This window comes from Pediculus humanus, genomic scaffold, assembly GCF_000006295.1.
Source record: "Pediculus humanus corporis 1103172108259 genomic scaffold, whole genome shotgun sequence".
NCBI classification, from domain to species: domain Eukaryota; kingdom Metazoa; phylum Arthropoda; class Insecta; order Psocodea; family Pediculidae; genus Pediculus; species Pediculus humanus.
The window spans coordinates 1-21,397 of record NW_002987828.1 but is presented as its reverse complement, the minus strand read 5'-3'; the positions used below and the strand labels follow the sequence as shown (position 1 = coordinate 21,397).

General features: G+C 27.6%; 4 protein-coding genes across 4 annotated transcripts; 1 reads left to right on the top strand and 3 right to left on the bottom strand.

Annotated features, from left to right (window-relative positions):
• Positions 1 to 8,120: 8,120 nt before the first annotated feature.
• On the bottom strand, positions 8,121 to 9,218 carry Phum_PHUM489270 (mRNA-associated protein mrnp, putative; the record flags this gene model as incomplete). The annotated part of the gene is made up of 1 exon (XM_002430481.1): positions 8,121 to 9,218. The coding sequence occupies one exon, from the start codon at positions 9,216 to 9,218 to the stop codon at positions 8,121 to 8,123; it is 1,098 nt and encodes a 365-aa protein (XP_002430526.1).
• A 753-nt stretch (positions 9,219 to 9,971) lies between these two features.
• Phum_PHUM489260 (3-hydroxyacyl-CoA dehydrogenase, putative) lies at positions 9,972 to 10,754 on the bottom strand (the record flags this gene model as incomplete). Its single annotated transcript, XM_002430480.1, has 1 exon — positions 9,972 to 10,754. The coding sequence occupies one exon, from the start codon at positions 10,752 to 10,754 to the stop codon at positions 9,972 to 9,974; it is 783 nt and encodes a 260-aa protein (XP_002430525.1).
• Positions 10,755 to 13,062: 2,308 nt separating this feature from the next.
• On the top strand, positions 13,063 to 14,950 carry Phum_PHUM489250 (WD-repeat protein, putative; the record flags this gene model as incomplete). The annotated part of the gene is made up of 6 exons (XM_002430479.1): positions 13,063 to 13,528; positions 13,550 to 13,745; positions 13,845 to 13,931; positions 14,014 to 14,252; positions 14,335 to 14,577; positions 14,664 to 14,950. The coding sequence occupies 6 exons, from the start codon at positions 13,063 to 13,065 to the stop codon at positions 14,948 to 14,950; spliced, it is 1,518 nt and encodes a 505-aa protein (XP_002430524.1).
• Positions 14,951 to 17,119: 2,169 nt separating this feature from the next.
• Positions 17,120 to 19,795, bottom strand: Phum_PHUM489240 (cyclic-nucleotide-gated cation channel, putative; the record flags this gene model as incomplete). Its single annotated transcript, XM_002430478.1, has 8 exons — positions 17,120 to 17,221; positions 17,377 to 17,549; positions 17,647 to 17,780; positions 17,854 to 17,989; positions 18,057 to 18,224; positions 18,519 to 18,656; positions 18,734 to 18,874; positions 19,645 to 19,795. 8 exons carry the CDS (start codon positions 19,793 to 19,795, stop codon positions 17,120 to 17,122), a joined length of 1,143 nt encoding a protein of 380 aa, XP_002430523.1.
• Between the last annotated feature and the right edge of the window lie 1,602 nt (positions 19,796 to 21,397).

The window sequence follows — 21,397 nt, the reverse complement described above, 5'->3', positions numbered from 1 at the left end:
AATTTATTGTAAACGGAATGAAAGCCGATTCGAACAATTATTTCTATATATGAGAAACGTTCGAGACGTTTTTATTATTATTATTATTATTATTATTATCTGCGGCGTGCGACATGACAGGAGGTAAACGCGACGAAACGAAATGAAAATTAAAAGACATTAAACAACAACAAACACAACAACAATAACAAACGGAAAGACGTGAAAAATAAAAAAAAAAAAAAATGCAATTAACGATGATATTTTTATTATTATTATTATTATTAAAAACAATGGAACGTCTTTACAATCGACGATGACGATAATGATGACAATCGATCACGTATCGATTATTATTATTATTTTTACGATTTAATTATCGATTGATTGGTGTACCTCTTCTAATTTTATTATTATCCCAAGCGTGAAAAACTTTTCCCAACTTTTCCTGCTTTCTCTCTCTCTCTCTCTCTCTCTTCCAAACAAACCAAATTTTCTTTTTCCGCGGAAAATAATAATAATAATGAGATTTAAGGCATTTTTTCGCGAGGTAATAAAAAGAAAAAAAAAATGATGTTAAATAATAGTCGATTATTTTTGAAGGTTATCAACACATAACTCCATAATTAAAAACCCGTAAAAAAAAAAAACAAAACAAAAGAAAAAAAAATTTCGATTTATTTTTATTCATTATTATTATTATTATTATCATCATTATTATTTATACCGTCGTAAATAATAATTATACGAATGCGTTTTTTTTTCTTTTTTTTTAACGCGATTTTTTTTTTTTTTTTTATTGATTTTAGGTCAAAAATATAAAATGTCATTTACTTTAAAACTATTAATACGTAAAACTGCTGACACGAAATAATTCTTTAAAAAAAAAAATATAAAAAAAAAAACAATTTTTTTTTGTACACGTTACAATTTTCCTTTTTTTAATAATAATAATAATATTATCATCATCATCATTCTTATTATTAATAACGATTAAAAAAAAAAATTAAAATCAAACCCCCTCCCCCCCGTTCCTTTCTTTATCCTTTTCTAATTCCACGAAAAAAAAAATTTTTTTCGATTATTTCCAATTTTTTTTTCCCCCGTAACTCGATTTAATATAACATTCTAGAATTTTAATCAATCAATCAATCAATCAATCATTTCGTGTCGTAAATTATGCAATCACGCGAACCGCGAATTAAAACGACAACAAACAATAGATCAAATATGGCCGACCGAAAATCAGGTTCGGATTGTTTATTAAAAAAAAAAAATAAAAACCTAAAAATTTGTCATCGTGTGATCATCGCCTCGATCATTATAATACAATTTCCAAAAACAAAAAAAAAAAAAAACCGCGTAATCGATTTAAAATAACGGAAAACGAACGAGGACAAATTAAAAAATCAATAATAAATAAGTAATAAATAAAAATGGAAGAAAAAAAAAAGAAAAAAAATTTTTTTTTTTTTTTTCATCAAGTTGCAAAGCTTTTTGACAAATATAGAAAACGTTTTTAACACATTTTCAAGGTCATCCCGTACAATCCAAGGTCAAACCTTGCCCAAAAACAAAAAAATTATTCTTACACGACCATTATTATTATTATCAAATATTATAATTTTTCACTTTGATCGCAAACAGAGATAATAATAAATTTTTACAACAATCGATGAAAAACGAGAAAACAAAGATGGCGGCGACAACGACAACGACGACGACTATGATGATGATGATGATGATGATAATAAAAGCAAAAAGAAACGGATTAATTAATATAATCATCATGGCGAAAACACATTTGTTACGTACAAGTGTTCGATTTAAAAAAAAAAAAAAAAAAAAACAACTTTCGTGTATACACGTTTTCACGCAATGTTTTTTCTTTCTTTTTTTTTTTTTTACAATTCCAGTTTGACCCTGATTTTTGTTTTTTTCATATTTAATTTCTTCCCGTAATACCCGATTATTAAAAAAAAAAAAAAAAAAAAACCGTTAACCGTTTTCAAAATGTCTCGCGAAATTCCCCGCGAGATTTCTTTTCCTCTCATTCTCGCAACCGATAATAATAATAATATTTTTTACCAGTAATTTTTTTTTTTATTTCTTATTTTAGCACAATATTTAAAAATAAAAATTATTTCTGATGTTGGCGTAAAAAAAAAAAAAAAAAAAAAAAAAATAAGAAATAAATGACGCCGACATTTTTTTTTTGGCGGCGTGAAATTTTCTTTTTTTTTTTTCGCTGTTAGTAAATAATAATAACGATTCGTTCGCGTAATGATGATAATAATAATAATAATAATATCAATAAAATGTATGTCAAACATAATAAACTTACCTTATTAATAATAAAAATAATGATTTATAAGTAAATTTTTTTCTTTTTCCGATTTTAAAACAACAAACGACGCAATATGTAGATTGTGAGAAAAACGTTTTTTATTGTCGTTAATATTTAATTATTGATGTTCACTTTAACTTGTGATAAAGTAATTTACTGCCACTACTAAATTTAAAAAAAAAAAAAAAAATTTAATTAAATTTTTACACATCGTTTCGACCCACGCGTCCATTTTTTTTCTTATTCCATAAAAGACCAACAACGAATTTTCAAATTTTCTTTCTTTTTTTTTATATTTAAAAATATCGAAAACAATATAAAAATCCGTTCCGATAAATACACGTAATAATTATCATTATCATTCACTTCATTCGAACGCGTAATACGCGATTTAAATAAATAAAATAAAATAAAAAATTATATTAAATTAAAAAATTTATGCGCGCGCGTTCGAAAATTTTTCAAAAATAACCGAAATCGAATGGAACGTTTACGAACCGACTGACTACTCCGCGTTCCTTTTTTCAAATTCAACCGTCAAAAAATTATAATTAACCGACCGGCCTTTTGAACAAATTCAAAATTACCCAGAAATTTTCTTTTTTAAAAAAAAAAAAAACAATAAATAAATAAATCACAAAAAAAAAAAAAAAATTAATAATTAAAAACTTGCCGACGTACCAGTTTTAAAAAATAATAATAATAATTCTTTTTTTTTTTTTTTAATATACTCCGATAGAGATAAACGTCGTCCAGAAGCTGAATCAAGACTGAATCGAGTTGTCGATTTCCTACCCCTCCTCCGTCTACGTCTCCTCCTCTTCCCCCTTCCTCCTCCTCCTCGCCCCGCTCCGCCCCCCTCGCTTTGCCTAACCACGTATTCGTGTTGTTTAGAAACAATTAGCGAAATACATTACACTCCGTAAAAAGAGAGGGGGAATTTATTAAAAACAAAAAAAATGAAGGGGAAAGTTTTGAAACAATTTTTTTCGTTTTTTTTTTTAAAACTACCTTTTATAACGTCTCGGGAATGTCCGTGAGCGTTGAACTTGACATTTCAAAAAAAATAATTTTTTGTTTTTTTTTTTTTTTTTTTTTTTCAAATTAAATTTTACAACAAGGTCGGGTCATTTCAATAAAAAAAAAATATATATAAGTACGCGCACGCACACGCACTCACACACGCACATTTTTTCGCGTTTTCACATTTGAAAATAACCCCGAAAAAAAAAAAAAAATCAATCACGTGATTGGATATTCCATAATTGTCGTATTAAATCGAATGGGAAAAAATCATTGAACTTTTCTTTTTTTTTCGTTTAAATGTCGCAAACTTATTAAAGCGTGAATCAGACTCATCATAATTATCAAATTATTATTATTATTATTATTAAGCGTTTCCTTTATTTTTTTTACGACAAAATTATTTATTTACCTTTCGTAAAATGTCTTGTCTTCACTTTTTGTTTTTGCGACAACTTTTTTTTTTTTTTTTTTTTTTTTGACAAAAGTCCAACATCATCTGAATAATATAAGTTTAAAAATAATATGAGAGAGAGGGAGAGAGAGAGAGAGTGAGAGAGTGAGAGAGAGAGAGAGAGAGAGATGGCGAAACTTTGGTATAACGATATTAAAATAAAATCTTCACGATTAATAAAAACGACCTCGCCTTTCAGGTATTCCCAATAAATAAATTTTTTTTTTAAGGGGAGTCCCCTTTATTATTATTATCATTTCATACGTATTTCCCACTTGAAATTGTACGAGTTTTTTTGTTTTTTTTTTTTTTTTGTTAAATCGACCCTGATGATTGTCAATAAAAACAAATAATTCGTATGATAAGAGCGAACAAACAGATTTCTAATCAATTAATTACATATAATAAATAATATAATCCTAAAAATGGAAACGAATTAATTTGATACTTAACCGTAAAACGGAAAAGTAATCAAAAGATAGCAAAGGATTTTCAAAGACACGACGACGACGACGACGACGACGACAACGACAACGACAGCTCAACAAATTTTTATCTTCTGCCACGTACAAAAAAAATTCAACACTCTCGGATTAAAATATTAAAGACTTTACCGACAATGTTTCTTTTTCTTTTTTCTGTGTGAGCGACGACGTAAAAAAAAAATTCTAGAAAATTCTCGGAATAATTTTTCTTTTTTCTTTTCGACTTTTCAACATAGTAATAAAATCAAAATGCAAACAAAAAATTATTATTATTATTCTCTTTTCTAAGCGATTAAACCGCGGTTTCCCCCCTCCCCACCCGTCGCCGACATTGCGGTTTCTTTTTTAACTTACGTAAGACTTTTACTTTTATACATACGCAAGACTTCATGTATAAAAAATAATAATAATAATAATATTTTTTTAAATCGCATCCGACGTCGGAAATAAAAAAGAAAAAAAAAATTTATTATTAAGAAAAACACTCCTTCCTCGTCAGAAAGCTTTAGAAAAAAAAAAAAAAAAATGAAATTGTACGAAATAATAATAATAATAATAATAACAGGAAGCACACGTCGCCATTGTCGTCGTCGTCGTCATCGTCGTATAAACCTTAATATTGTGTATAAAACGTATAATCTTGAAAGGACGATGATGATGATGATGATGATGATAAAAACAACTTGATATTATTATTATTATTATTATAAAAGGGTCATCATCATCATCATCATCATTGTCAGAAAACCAACCAAGGAAAGAAAAAAAAAGAAGTCTTGTTTTCTTATGTAAACAAGGTTAGATATGATACTTGAAAAAGGCGCACGCGAAATACTTCATCATTATTATTATTATCATTATTATTAATTAAAAAATAAGACAAAATTTTAAATTCGTACGTTTTCCTCGTCATATTTCCCCTCCCCCAACTCCCCTCTCCTCCCCCCCCATTTCCTTACTTGTTTAATTATCGCATTACTTGCGGTAATTTTAGGGAATTAAATAACTGATGCCACAAAAGCCTGTGCGTGCGTGCGTGAGTGAGTGCGTGCGCGTGCGCGTCGCAACGAATCAAAAGTTAAATATAATTACGTAATCGTTTGTTTTATTAATATGCGAACAATTATTGAGGGAATTTGCAGAATATACAAGTGACGAGGTGATAAGCGATAAGGGGTATATCGCGGAACACCTGCGAGATTTTCAAAAAAAAAAAACCGTTAAAAAATGGCTGCCGCGACAGGACGGCCATATAAACATATATACTATTGTAACGTTCGAACACGATTGCAAAATTTTTTTTTTTTTTTTGTTATTTTTAACTTTCAAAGTGGTACTACTGCTACTACTTAAACTTTATCAAAAAAAAAAAAAAAAAAATTTTAAAGTACTTATTAATTCGAATCACACAAGTTGGTGGGTTTTTCTCTCTCTCTCTCTTTCTTTTATCATCATCGAAAAAGACGAATAACGAGTCCTAAAAACGCAAATGGACGACGTTTATTATATTATAAACCTTGAGAGAGAGAGAGAGAGAGAGAGAGAGAGAGAGAGAGAGAGAGAGAGAGAGAGAGAGAGAGAGAAACAAAAAAATTTTTCTATTATTGCCTCAATCATTATCATTATCGATAAAATCATTTTAATAATAATAATAATAATAATAATAATAATAATAATAATAATAATAATAATAATAACAACAAAACCTTTTGTCTTATCAAAACGCATAAAAAAAAAAATTTAAATGAGAAAGAGAGACGCGACCCTCCCGCGACCGAGTATCAATCAATCATGTGATGATATTCGTCGTTAATCCGACACCGATTCTGCTGCCACTACCACTACCACTACCACTACTGCCACTACGCAATTCGGCGCGACCAACATACTAAATTCGCGTACTTGAAATCCTGAACCTAAATAAATTTAAATTTTAAATTCGAGGAGAAAACAAACAAATCGACTTAAATAATTGTACCTTTGCAAGACCACGTGACTTTCCCCCCCCCCCCCCCTTCATCTTATTCTTATTAACCTCATAGAAAAATTCTTATCAAAGCAATAATAATAATAATAATAATAAATTAAACAATGATTTTATCATTCCTACCTGAAATCCAAGCCGGGAATTTTTCTCTCTCTCTCTCTCTCTCTCTTCTTTCTGCACCGTATTTATTTCGTAATAATCACGATATCTACAAGTTTCGTAAAAGAAAAAAAAAATTATTATTATTATTATTATTATTATTTAATCAAACGCGGGCGCGTGACGTCACAGAGGGGGATTCCCAAAAAATTACCTAATAATAACAAGAAAAAAAAATTTTTTTTTTGTGATAAATCGCGTTTCTAATCATAATTTGCTACGGTGTACACCCACACCCAATCAATTACCAACCTTTCGACAACAACAATGATAATAATAATAATAATAATAATAATAATAATGATGATGATGATAGAAACAATAATAAAAATTTTAATAAAATCACCGGGATCTCGAATGAATAGATGATGATGATGATGATGATGATGATGATCTATTAATGAATAAATGAAATAAATGCGCGAAAGATCGGAAAAATCAAAATGTTTTTCACGTTAATAATAATAATAATAATAAGTAAAAAATAATAATAATAATTTAGTCGATTAGTTACCTGTAAAAGCAAAAAAATTACAAGAATTTTCAATTATTCTCTTTATCCGTCACCTCAATGACTACCAACATACACAAAAAAAACTTTATATATAAACACGAAGCAAAACAACAAAAAAAACAAAAAGAATTAAGAGTTTTATAATAAATAAATAAATAATTATTATTATCAAAAGATATCAATCATTACTACCTCCTTCCTTCCTTCCTTCCTTACTTCCTTACTTGTAATTTCAAAAAGAAATTTTAATGCAACCCGCAATGATAATAATGATTATGATAAAAATATATAAAAACAAACAAACACACACAGACAAGAGGTGTAAAGTGAAGTCAAATTAATTATTGACAGTTACCTGATCAATGGACGACCTTAAATAAAAAAATCGATTTAGAATTCATTTTAGATAATGATAATAATAATAATAATAATAAGCGCACAAATGATAAAAATTTTAAGCCATATCATCGACCAACCAAATTTTAACAATATCAATGATTAAAAGAGATTTGATCCAATTGAATTTTTTTTGATCAAACAATCAATCATATCTTTCTACTCTCTCTCTCACTCTTTTACCCTGAAAACATATCAGTGAAGGAGAGAGAGAGAGAGAGAGAGGGGGGAGAGGGGGAAAGAGAGAGAGAAGAGAGAAAAAGAACAAACAAACAAACAAACATGAGTGTTATAGAATAATTTGTCAAAAACCAATGAAATTTTCACACAAAATACTCATTTCGAAATTTGTATTGCTAAAATTATTATTATTATTATTATTATTTTGTTTTTTATGTAAAGTTTTTAATAAGAGAAAAAAAAAAAAAGTTAATCGTTTACGTACGATAATAATAATAATAATTTTAATTTACAACCGGTTAAAGAAAAAATATGCAAAACTGCAGAGTCATTAGGAAGGTTGGTTCACTGTTGACCACTTTAACCTCAAAAAAAAAAAAAAAAATTTATACAAATTATATATGTTTAAAAAAATAACAGTCGGCATTTGAATTCGCGATAAATAAATGCAATGGAAAAAAAAGGCCTGAATCACACGTTCGGCAACCATCTTTGAACGTTTTCTCATGTTTTTGCCTCCTCGTGACGACAAATTTGATCGTAACGTTCGCTTTTTTCCTTCTCCTCAAGACCACCATGTGAAAGTTCCATAAAGACTACGACGAGGCTCTACCTTTCATGTCTTCGAAACAAGATCTTAAAAATATGGCACTTTTTTTAGCCGGATTATAGTATTCGTGTCCTTTCGACCAGTCGTACGAAGCTGCGTACGCGAATATGTGACCGTTGTGATTAAATGCGCATGCCACAATGGGCTGATCTAACGGTTCGAAAGGTTTTAATTTCGTCCTGGCATCTTTATCCCAAAAACTAATCGTTCCGTCCGAGCCCACAGTGGCAAGAGTCCCGTGTACGGGATGAAAAGCCAAATCGTTGACGGCGTAAATGTCGTGGTACCCGTTGACGGTGTTGTTCGCGACTCGATGACATTTAAATGAGAAATTTTCTTTGGGCGATGCCGGAGTGACGTATTGTATGGCAACGCGACCTTCGACGCTCCCGATGGCGAATCCCGTCGGAATTTTCTTTTTGTTTCGAAATATTGCGATGCACCTGTGCTGGTATTTCAACGGGGATTCCATTCTTTTAAACTCCTGTGGTTTTCCTTCCAACTGATAAACAATTATGCTCCTTCCGGCGGTTCCGACGACGGCCATAGGATAATCTACGTCGACGCAATACACTCTTTCCGGAAGATTTATTGTCATTATGGGATTGGGCGTTCGCGTGTCCCAAAATTTAAGCGTTTTATCCCACGACCCGGTCATGAGACAAGAATAAACTCCGCCTTGTACCCAATGGCATGTTTTTACAGGAGCGTCGTGGGCAGCCACTTGAATCGTTTGATTAGACGCCAAATCCCAAGCTTTAACTTGTTTGTCGCAGGAAGCCATGAAAACTTTTGTTCCGTCGTCGGACCAGCAAACGTCCAGTATGGGTCCATCCATAGACTGAATGGATTTCGGTATTGTTTTCCCGGATTGTTCGACTTCCCAACACCTCACGTTGTTATCCCAACTTCCGGCAATTAAAAAATTTTGCGGTAACGATGCCGGACTGAATGCAATCGATGATACCGAATCGTCCGGCGGCGACGTCACTTCGAAATCTTTCATTGGATTGTGTGTCGTCTGACTCACCGTTGCTCCGGGTAAACCAAACGTGGTCCCTCCTAATCCACTTTGATTAAACATCTGTAAAATTCATAGCGGGGTCAAGAAAGACCCCCCAAAACAATTAATCATTTCATTTAAAACTAATACTAACACAGAAGAAAGAAACCAAATCGGGTGATCAGACAAATCACACACATTTTTCTTTTAAACCAAAAAAAAAAAAAAAAAAAAAAATTAAAAATTTTTTAAAAACTAATATTTTGTCCTGCTGTTTTTGTTTCTTTCTTTCATTTTTTACAAAACAATAAGGTACACAATTCCATCGGTAAACAAAAAAAAAAAAAAAAAAAAAAAAAAACTACATAATATACAAAAATAACTTCACTGAAACTAAATAACTATATATTATAATACTTCAAAATCAAACTTTTTAACTGTGTAACAATAATAAAGATAAATATATATATATATAAAAAAAAATTTAAAGAACAAATAGCATAAGTATACTATATATATTATTTGCATGTACAAATACAAAATCAATATAAAAATGAAGGTACATAACAATATCAAGAAGAGTTGAAACTCAATATTAAATTATCATGTAAAAAAAAACAAACAAAACCATGTTTTCATCTAATATAAAAAAAAAAAAAAAAGATGGCGACTAAACATTTATAAATCTATAAAATATCTAATCTGCATATATAATCCGAATAAGTCTAGAATAAGAGAAATGAAAAACTATAAATAAACTGATTCTTAGTTTACTTCATCACTTCACTAATGGAATAAGTTTTCCTTTTTTCTTTTTGGATTCTTTTCTATAAATTACATTAAATACATTCTTAGTCCGCCGTCCAGGCGTATCGTCGAACCGTTTAAAAATTTATTATTTATTATCGAAACGACTAATTCCGCGTATTCGTTTGGAAAACCCATTCTCTTCGGATTGGGCGTGCATAATCCCAAATGTTCGTTAATGTTTTTCGGTAAGTGACACGTCAAATTTGAATCCATGACTCCCGGCGCGATGGACATGACTCTCACACCAATGGGAGAAAATTCTCTGCACAAGGGTAAAGTCATGCTTGCGACGGCTCCGCCAACGGCCGCCAATCCGACTTGACCGATTTGACCGTCGTAAGCAAAAAAACCAGAAGTGTTTATCACGAGACCTCTCAAACCGTCCTCGTCGGCATCGTTTAAAAACATTTTTTGCGCGGCGTAACGGACCGTGTTGAATGTTCCTGACACGTTCACGTTCATCATATTTTTAAAATCTTCAAGGCTGGCACAACTGTTTTTGTTGAAATTAAACGTTTGATGACACTGCGATAAACCCGCGCAATTGACCAATAAATCAAATTTTTCTCCATTTGTATTATCGATCGAATCCATGGCTTTTTTAACATCTTCCTCCGACGTTATGTCTCCGGGTACGAAAGTGACATTTTTTTCTTCTTCGAAATGTTTTTTCACCAACTTATCAGCCGCTGGTAAATCAAATAAAACAACCTTATAACCTATTGTGAGAAGTTTTTTAACGGTTGCCAAACCGAGACTTCCTGCACCACCGGCCACCATTGCGACTAATTTTTTTGCCTCAGCCATTTTGTTTAAATAAAATTAGTAATAATGAAGACAGAAGATTCACTTTTTTTTTTTTTTTTTATAAATAACACATTAATATGCACTTTTAATTTTTTTTTTAATTTTTCTATATATTTCGCCAATTCCACTCTGAAAATACCAAAAATGAATGAGTTTTAGTTCTGATTTGCCTCATTAATTTTGTATAATTAAAAAACAAAAGAAAAAAACAATGTTAAAATTTATTTTACAAAAAAAAAAAAAAAAAAAAAAACATCAATTACATTATTTAAATATAAAATTTGATTTCAAAATTATTATTATTATTATTAATTATAAATATAACATCCATTTTTTATTTCTGTACTATTTGTCAATTCAAGCGACAACATCAAATTTATTTTTTTTTAACATCACAACTTATTTATCGATTATGTACATAAACTTATTCCAACAATACATTTATTTAAAAATAAATAAATTACTAAATGATTTATAATTTTTTTTTTTTTTCTTCACTGAAATCACTTATCGAGTAGTAATAATAACACATAAAAAATTAAAAAATTTTTTTAAATGAAATAAAATAAAATTTAAAGTGAACCCTTCCTCCTGTTTGAATTTATCTTACAAGTTTTGCAAATATTGACATATTATTTAACAATAAATTTTTTTATGAATGAAAATTTTTGTGCAACAACTAGAAAAAATTCTTGGCAATCATCAAACAAAAATATTTTTCTATTCAGTTTGTTTCTTTTTTGACAAACAATGATAAAAAAAAATAAATTTAAATTATATATATATGTAAAAAATTATGATTCGAGAGTAAAAAGTAAAAAAATTTTTTTTCCCCACACACAAAATCTATGTATGTTTATCCAAATAGGAAATAACATACAAATATTATAAATATTTAATAATTTTTAAATTTAGCAATACAAATTTTTTTTTGGATGAAGCACAATATTAATGTTTAACAAAAAAAAACGGTTAATGACACAAAAACGATAAATTTAAGCACTTGCCTTGACATATTTAAATCATTTAACAACAATAAGAAATTTTCAAAAACGAGCAGGTCAAAGAAAATTAATCGAGTAAAAACCTCAAATATTATTGCACAAAAAATGATATATATATTTGAATATAAATGATTTTAAATAAAAATATAGAAAAAGAAATGCACATTGGACATAAAGCAAAGAAAACTTTTTCACTTTTTTTTTAATGATTAGAAAAAAAATTACTCAACAGCCATTTTTAACAAAAATTTATCGACTGGATAAGAGAGAAAACACTGAGCGAGCATTTTAATATCTGATTACAGATTTAAATTTTAACAATAAAAAATAGAATCATTAGTAAAACAAAATGAAAAAGACATATTTGTGAAAAAGGAAACAAAAAAATGAATATATTAATGAAATTAATGAAAGATTTGCAAGATTGAATTTCTGCACTATTGGATGACTTTTATTGCACGCTTTTCGATTAAAATAACAAAACAATAAACGATTAGAAATACTCATAATAAAGACCACGACATTTTATGTACTTAAATTGAAAATATTTTAAACACACAGTCAAGTAGCCACCAAGAAATACAAGAGTTTTATGGGTACAGTATCATTGAACAAAGTGAAGATTCTCCCGCCAAATATAACACAATAAAAATCTACAAACTAATAAAAATTTTTAAAAAATTTATGTAATAAATTAACCAATTTAAACGTTTGTTACTCACTCAAATGTGATAATATGAGTAAAAATCGATAAAGTTGCACGTGGGAAGCCATTTTACCTTACAAAACGCTTCTCATAAACGCAACAACGCCAGAATTTCTTATAAAACAACAGTTTAAAAATTTAAAATTAAGTCTTATTCCCACACCTAATGATCTACTTACTCTGTAATTAATTAAAAGTTTTAATCAACAACAATATTAGTTTTTTTAACAATTTTATAAATTTTCTATTAGATCAGTATTAAAAAGCCGAAATGCAAAACTACCGGATATAAACACAAAGCGCAAGCGCACGAAAAATTTGGTTTTTGAAATTTAAGGTCAAAAGAAAAAGAAAAAAAAATGAAATTATTTTTAAAAAAATAAAATTTTATTGAAAAGGTTAAATTAAAATTGAAATTTTTTATAATCGTTGGTGAATATGCAAAGGATTAATTTTGAAATAATTGATTTTTAATTTATAAAAATTTTAAGTTATCTAGTGACACGTTAAAAGTAAATACTCCGCCATTATTGTCTATCGTATGAGAGTACAGCAAAACACTTTGTGAATACTATGAGATAAAATTACAAAAAAAAAAATGCTGATCGATTCGGAAAATTCTGTTGTAAATACTCCTGATGAAAATATATCTGATAAAAATGATTTTAAATGTGAAAAAATCACAGATTTTAGTGAAAATGAAACTATAAAAATATTATTATTTCCTCCGGCAAATAAAAAACTCCGGTACGATACAGACACTCAAAGTTTTGAAGTACAACCTATCACAACATCAACAATTGATGTTGATATTAATCAAAGTAAAAGTGCAGAATATGAAAGTTTACAAAATGATAATTTCTCTGAAATTTTACCTCCTGAATCTGGCTTAACGCCACTCATAGAAAAATGCAATGTTTTACCTGATAACACTGAACATATAACTCAAACCGTTGTTAATGAATTACAAGAAGGACAAAAACCACCAAGTTTAGAGTGTTGTGAGACTAATTTTATTTCTGAAGTTTTAAAAATAGAAAAAGTTTTCTTAAATAGTAAATTAGGTAAAAATTGTTTTTTAAAAGGATGTAAATGGTCACCTGATGGATTATGTTTACTATCCAACAGCGATGATAATATTTTAAGATTGTTCGAAACTCCCCAAAATCTAAATACTTTCGACAATGATGTAAAACCGGTTTTGCAAATGAAAGAAGGCGGAACAATTTATGATTATGAATGGTATCCATTAATGAACAGTACAAATCCAATTTCATGTGTGTATGTTTTTTTTAATATGTTATATTTTTATATTAATACTTAAATTTAAGCACAATTATTAATAATCAGGGTCAAATATTTATTCATCATTATTATTAGCTTAGCATCTGCGAGTCAAGATTCTCCAATACATTTATGGGATGCTTATACAGGGTTGTTAAGGGCAACTTATCAGCCTATTAATCAGTATGTAGTTACTCTTAAGGTTTAACATTAATCGATCAAATCGAAATTTTAATAATCGAGCATATGGGAATTTTATTACCAGGTTTGACGAAGTGACACCTGCTTACAGTGTTGCATTTTCACCGGATGGTTCAAAAATATATTCTGGATATAAAAAATATTTAAGAATATTTGATACTGCTCAACCTGGAAGAATATTTGAAGAAAGAATATTAAAAACGAAAGGAAATCCTGTTTACCAAACTAATATAGCATCATCAATATGTATTAATCCAATTGTACAAAGTTTATATGCTGTCGGATGTTATGACAAAACTGTGGGTTAGTTTCGATAATGATAAATTATATCTATTATAAATCGTAAAAAATGGATAAAATTACAAAAAAAATTATGTTTCGATAGGTATATACAGCGAACCTGAAGGAGCACTACTGTTCATTCTAAAAGGTCATTCGGGTGGAGTGACACAAGTTAAATTTTCTACAGATGGATTATACCTATTCTCGGGGGGAAGAAAAGATCCAGAAATTCTTTGTTGGGATATGAGAAATCCTGGAAAAATTCTTTATTCGATGAATAGAACAGTTACCACACAACAAAAAATACAATTTGATTTGTCTCCGAATGGAACATACTTAATTACTGGTAATACGGTATTAAATCGAAAAATTAATTCCTGGAAAAGTGTTAAACTACCTTTAACCTCTGTACCTTTTTTTTTTTTTTTTAAGGTACGACAAATTGTGACGTAAATTTTTACAATCTTAAAAATCCACCAAATGAAAAAAATATTCTGGAACCGATTCAAGTATGGAGAGGACACGAGGATTGCGTTAACGGCGTTCATTTTCATCCTAATCAATTATTATTTGCAAGTTCGTCGGGTCAACGACATTTTTCAACCGTTCATTACGACGACGATGAGAATGACGTCATTGATACTAATGCCACGATCGAAAACGATAATTCAACGATAGAAAATAGTTTAAAAATATGGACTTATAATATAAATCCTTAACGAAAAGTTTTTAACGGTTATGAGAAAACAAAAAATGACGTGTAAATAGAAAAAATTAATAATAATAATAATAAAAATTTAAATTTAAATTGTAATTTATAATAACTTTAAATCGTTTAATACAAATAAAATAATTTTTTTTTAATGTTATTGAAAGCTTAAAATTTTTTTAATAAAAAAAATTTAAGGAGGAGAATTTAACCCGAAATTGGTCCCGTTTTAAAAAATTCCCAAAAATATCCCTCTCACCTACTATTGAAAATAATCACAACAGAAAACAAACATGGTTGGCACTTTAAACGACAAAATAAATAACTGTTGGGAGGGGGGGGGAAATGTTTCGTTTAAAATAAACCTAAATTACTGTCGGGATCATAATCGTTCGTTGGTTGGCAAATTTTAGAAAAAAGAAAATTTGGCACGTTTATTTCCCTTTTCCCTTTCCCACAATTTTCCACGCACGAAAAATGTTTTCCTATATTTAAATGAGAAATAACTTCGAGTATTAACTCTTCACCTCCTCCTTATTATAAAACCGAAAAAAAACAAAATTTTTTTGACAATTGACTTCGAAACGAAAAAACAAACGAAAAAATTTTTTCCTAAACCGTTAATTTATTATTATTATTATTATTAATTTATTAATCACATCAAAATTCTTTATCAAGCTTTTAAAAATTTTTATATCAAACGTTCCCTATTCATTATTATTATTATTATTTAAATCATCATTATCATCATCATTAATAAAAATTTGGCAAGAAAAAAAATTTATTATTATTATTATTATTATTATTAATAAAAGGCTTTTTGTTTTTTACATATATGTATAAATATTACCGTACGTCACGTGATTTAATAATAAAATGAAAATAATCATCTATTATTATTATTATTATTATTATTATTATTAATTAATAATTTTTATTAAATGGAACGATTTATTTTTACATAAATAAATAATTTGCCAAGGACAAGAAAAAGAGGAAAAGAAAAATTATTATTATTATTATTATTTTTTTATAAACCCTGATTATTATTATTTAATTAATTAATAAATAAATATTTATGTATGTATATATAATGAGTTAAATATTTAATAAATTTTCAATAAATAAATTTTTAAAAGAAAATTATTTTATATACATTATGTACATTTATTTATTTTATAACTATTAATTAATTAATTAATTCATTTCGTTTCGATAACGTCGCCATAAATAAGTAAATAAATAAATAAAATAAATAAATAAATAAAATAAATAAAAATAAATAAATAAAAATAAATAAATAAAAATTTGCGCACGTGTTATTTAAAATCGGAAGACGATTTATTATTAATTTATTAACTTAATAACTTATTAATTTTTTGTTAATGAAATCTTAATAAAAATTTTAAATAATAATAATAATAACGGCATCAATATCAAATTGAATTTATATTATTCACCTGAGAGATAAAGACAGAGAGAGTGTGTGAGAGAGTGAGAGAGAGAGAGAGAGAGAGACCAGGTATTACCGAATAAAATAAAAAAGCAATAATAATAATAATAACAATATATATACGTTAATATTTACGTTTATTATTTTCTCATTTTAATTATCATAAAATTTTAATTTAAAAAATCAATAATAATAATAATAATAATAGTAATAATAATAATATTTTTTATAATTTTGGCAGTATTAAATCTTTTTTATATAATTTAAATATATATATATATATTTTTAATTATTAAACTTAATAAAAAAAAAATATTATCGATAAAGAATTTTGATGTTTTTAACGGTTCCTTCGGTAAAATTTTCAATAATAATAATAATAATAATAATAATAATAATAATAATAATAATAATAATAATAATAATAATAATAATAGTTTTCCGTATAATAAATAACGATCAAAATCTAACTAAAAAACATTACACGTTTTAATTATTATTTTTTTTTCCTTCTACGACTTTTAGAAAAAAAAAAAAAATTTAATTTAATTTAATAATAATAATAATTATTATGATAATTTACTCACCGCCTCTCGTTCGTTCGTTCGTTCAGGTTGGTACAATTGTCGTGAATGACCCAATAGAAACCTGAATAAATTTTCTTCGTTTTAAAATTTCAATCGTTGTATCATTATTATCATCATCATCATCATCAGTCATCATTTTTTAAATTATCGATTCTTTATTCCTTTCGTTATCTTCCGTGCTAGATTCGGCACTGCTACCTCCGCATATCTGCATTTCAATTTCTGCCAACCTATGCTCCACCTTTAAATATTATTTAACTCATTGGGTGATTGATTGAATAAAGTGGGGATTTTTTTTTTTTTTAAAAAAAAGGACAGAAATCTATCTAAATAAAAAGAGTGAGTGAGAGAGAGAGAGAGAGAGAGAGAGAGAGAGAGAGAGAGAGATGTACTTACTTCCCACTGTTGCTTACTAAGTTTCATACTCATGGCAGCATTTTCAGTTTCTAATGTGATTAATCTGTTTCTTAGCCTTTTTATTTCGGCCAAAAGTGAATCTTGACAAATCAGACAATTTGAATCTCCTTCGACGAGGTGAGTCATACTATTAAAACTTGCTCCCATTTGTACTGAAATTAAATAATTTTCAAATTATATATTCAATATATAATTTAAATAAATAAATAAATAAAAATAAAAAAAAATAAAAAAAAAAAATATAATTACCAGTTGATGGTCGCTGTGACGTTGGATGACTATGAACGTGCGAATGATGATGAATTTCAGAGGAACGAACGCTTGATGATGGTGATAATGGAGATTCGGTACTTCTTACATTTTGAGCAACAGCCGGTGCACTTCTACAAAAAAAAATCATCATTATTATTATGATTTATTTCATATATGAAAAATAATAATTAAAATTTCAAATACCTGGAAGTTAAAGTAGGAGAATTGTGAGCATTATCATCGACTGCTAATCCTATTGGTGAAATCCACATTTCTTCGAGTGCCACGCGTCCTCTCGACTCTACAAGGCCTGGAGTGGAATGACTCCGTCCCATTGCGGCTGTAAATAATTATCATTATCATTTCCTTTCCCCGTAACATCAAACAAAACCAAAAAAAAAAATTACCTTTTTCCAGCGGTGCCCTTTTATATTTTTCCAGTCTTTTAACTGCTATCGCTTCTAATCTAACTCGAGCCGCCGGATATTCTTTTAGTACGTCCCACATGTCTTTTTTTGATAAAACAAACAAATCGCTGTAACCGACGGAGCGAACTGAAGCCGTTCTGCGATTTCCTAATTTAATTAATTATTATTATTATTATTATCATCATCTACTGCTAAATCATGTATGAAAAAGACGTTTAAAAAAAAAAATATATATATATATATATATCTTTTCAAAGACAACAAAACAATTTTTTTTTACATAAAAATCGCAATCGATTAGAATGAATGCTAATGTTATAAAATTGTTAATAATAATAATAATAATAATAATAATAATAATAATAATAATAATAATAATAATAATGGATAAAATTGAAATGAGATGACCGACCGATCCGAGATATTTACCAAGATTTTTACCTGCTGTACCCATGTTTAAAATGCTTATTTCTCCAAAATAACTTCCGGCTTTTAAAGTTGCCAACACGGTTTTCCCATTATCCGCAACAACTTGAAGTCTCCCACGATTAACTATGTACATTTCTTTACCAACTTCACCTGATAATAATAATAATAATTATTAATTAGTACAGCGAACCTTTTTTTTTTTTTTTTTTTAAACGATATGTACTTACCTTTCCGACATATGTAATCACCGGGTGAAAAAAGTACGGGTCTTAATCTAAGAACTAATTCGCATAAAAATCCGGCTTCCGTGTTTTGAAAAATTTCAACTCTTTTCAACGTGTCCAAATGTACGTTGATTGCTATTTCCGCTTTTAGTTTATTTGGAAAAAAAAAAAAAAACAATATGGAGTCAAATAATAATAATAATAATAATAATAATAATAATAAATTTTTTATTCACATTTCGACACTTTTATATCCCGAATTAATAAATTTTCACACGTAAAAACAATTTAAAATCATTATATAGGTTTATTTATGTGCCTCAGGTTTCGTTTTTCGTTTTTTTTTTTTTTTACAAAATAATAATAATAATTATTTTTTATAACAAAAAAAAAAAAAAAATTTTTTTTATGCTGCTTATGACGCGAGTGTAATTTATTACGAGATATTGAATATTTTATTGCATGAAAAGTGACGCCCATTCAGGAAAATAAAATAAAATAAAATAAAATAAAAAAAATTGCTTCGATGGAAATTTCTGCTTTTTCCCCTCCCCTCGCCCTCCCCCTCCCTCCCCCCGGAAAATGTCAAAATACTTGAAAAAAAAAAAAAAAACTTTACAGTATTTAATATTATTACTTTTTAAAAATAAATTCGTATTTATTATTTTGAAAATTCGATGGGAATAAAATAAAAAAAAAGGAAAATGAAAATTCATTTGAAATCGTTCAAAGGAAAAAAAGGAAAAAAAAAAAAATTCAAAAGTGTCAAAAATTTTTGACAAATAATAATAATAAAAAATTCGATTGAAAAGAATCCATTTTTTCCCCTTTTAACTTTTTTTTTTTTTTTTTTTTATATGTAAATACATAGATTTCGAATTTGTAATAATAATAATAATTGAGGGAAAACGTACCTGGCAAACAACTCACGGCTTTTTCTTCATCCGAACATTTTTGCGTCAACCATAAATAATCAAACCATTTGATTACTTTGACCTGAAGATGATTCGGCACTCGTCTCATTCTCATATAAGTTTTAACTCCATCTAATTTAGCTAAAAACATTCAAAATAAATATAAAAAAAAATTAAACAATTATCAGGTTAATTAAATCTCTCTCTCTCTCTCTCTCTCTCTCTCTCTTTCACTCTCTCTCTCTCTTTCACTCTCTCTTTCTCTCTCTCTTTCACTCTCTTTCACTCTCTCTCTCTCTTTCTCTCTCTCTCTCTCTCTCTCTTTCTCTTTCTTTCTCTCTCTCTCTCTCTCTCTCTCTCTCTCTCTCTCTCTCTCTCTCTCTCTTTCTCTTTCTTTCTCTCTCTCTCTCTCTCTCTCTCTCTCTCTCTCTCTCACTTTTATTACATCAAGGTACGTAACGTAATATTTTTATAATAAAAAAAAAAAAAAACTTGTGTTTATGAATGAATGTTTACTCCATCGCAAAACGTTTAAGACTTTTCTTTTTTTATTTAAACAATTCCCTAATAATAATAATAATAATAATAATAATATTTAGGATGAGGGATGTAAATGTTTGTAAACAAATAATCGTGACAGACACACCCTCAATAATAAAAAAAAAAAAAAAATGATGTCGAAATGAATAAATTTTTCCCTAAATTTTCCACCTTTTTATTTTTCAATTTTTTTTTTTTTTTTTTACAAATAAATAAATAAATAAACGTAACTACTATTTATTATTATTATTATTATTATTATTATTACTACTACTACACCCTTAAAAAAATTATTAATTAATAAAAAACGTCAATTAATTATTTATTAATTATGAAAAATATTATAAAACTCATGCTAGGAGACTACGAGTCAACTACTGGCTCTTACCGATTGTGGTTTGTTTAACGTAAATATTAATAATAATAATAATAATAATAATAATATTAATATCAATGATAAATAATAATAATAATAATAATAATAATAATAATAATAATAATAATAATAATAATATATGTAATTTTTTGTTTATGCACAAAAGATAATAAAAAAAAAAAAAAAATGAAAAATTAAATAAAAGCAAAAAAAAAACTACGTGTTGAAAAAGAACAAAAAGACACCGGGGGAAAAATGATTATAAAAGAAAAAGAGGTTCGAAAAAAAAAAAAAAAAAGACAAGCGAGTAAAACATTAGCAGAAGAAAAATATTAATCCGCCCAAAAACGTTAAAATCAATTATTTTTATTTATTTATTTATAATTATTGGGTAAAATTCAACAAAGAAAAAAACTTTTTTTTTTTAATAATTTCTCCCTTTTTTTTGTTATCACTTTTTTTTAATGAAATTAATCATTGATAATAACTGATGATAAAAATAATCTGATTTATCAAAAAAAAACAAAAATGGCGATAAGGGGGTAAAACTTTTCAAAAAATTATAAAAAATTATGTACAAAATAAATTTTCTAACTACTACACGATTAGTATAAATATGTATTTATTGTGTGTGTGTGTGCGCGTGTGTAAAAGGGACAAAAGCAATAAAATAATATTTGAATTTGTTAAATTTTACCCAATATTTTGTTTTCACTCTTTGAAAACCAAAAAAAAAAAAAAAACGAAAAAGAAAAAAGAAAAACTAATAAAGGCGGATGTGGTTATTACTGATGGAGAGAGAAAAATTTTCTACTCAACTATTTTTTTTTTTTAAAA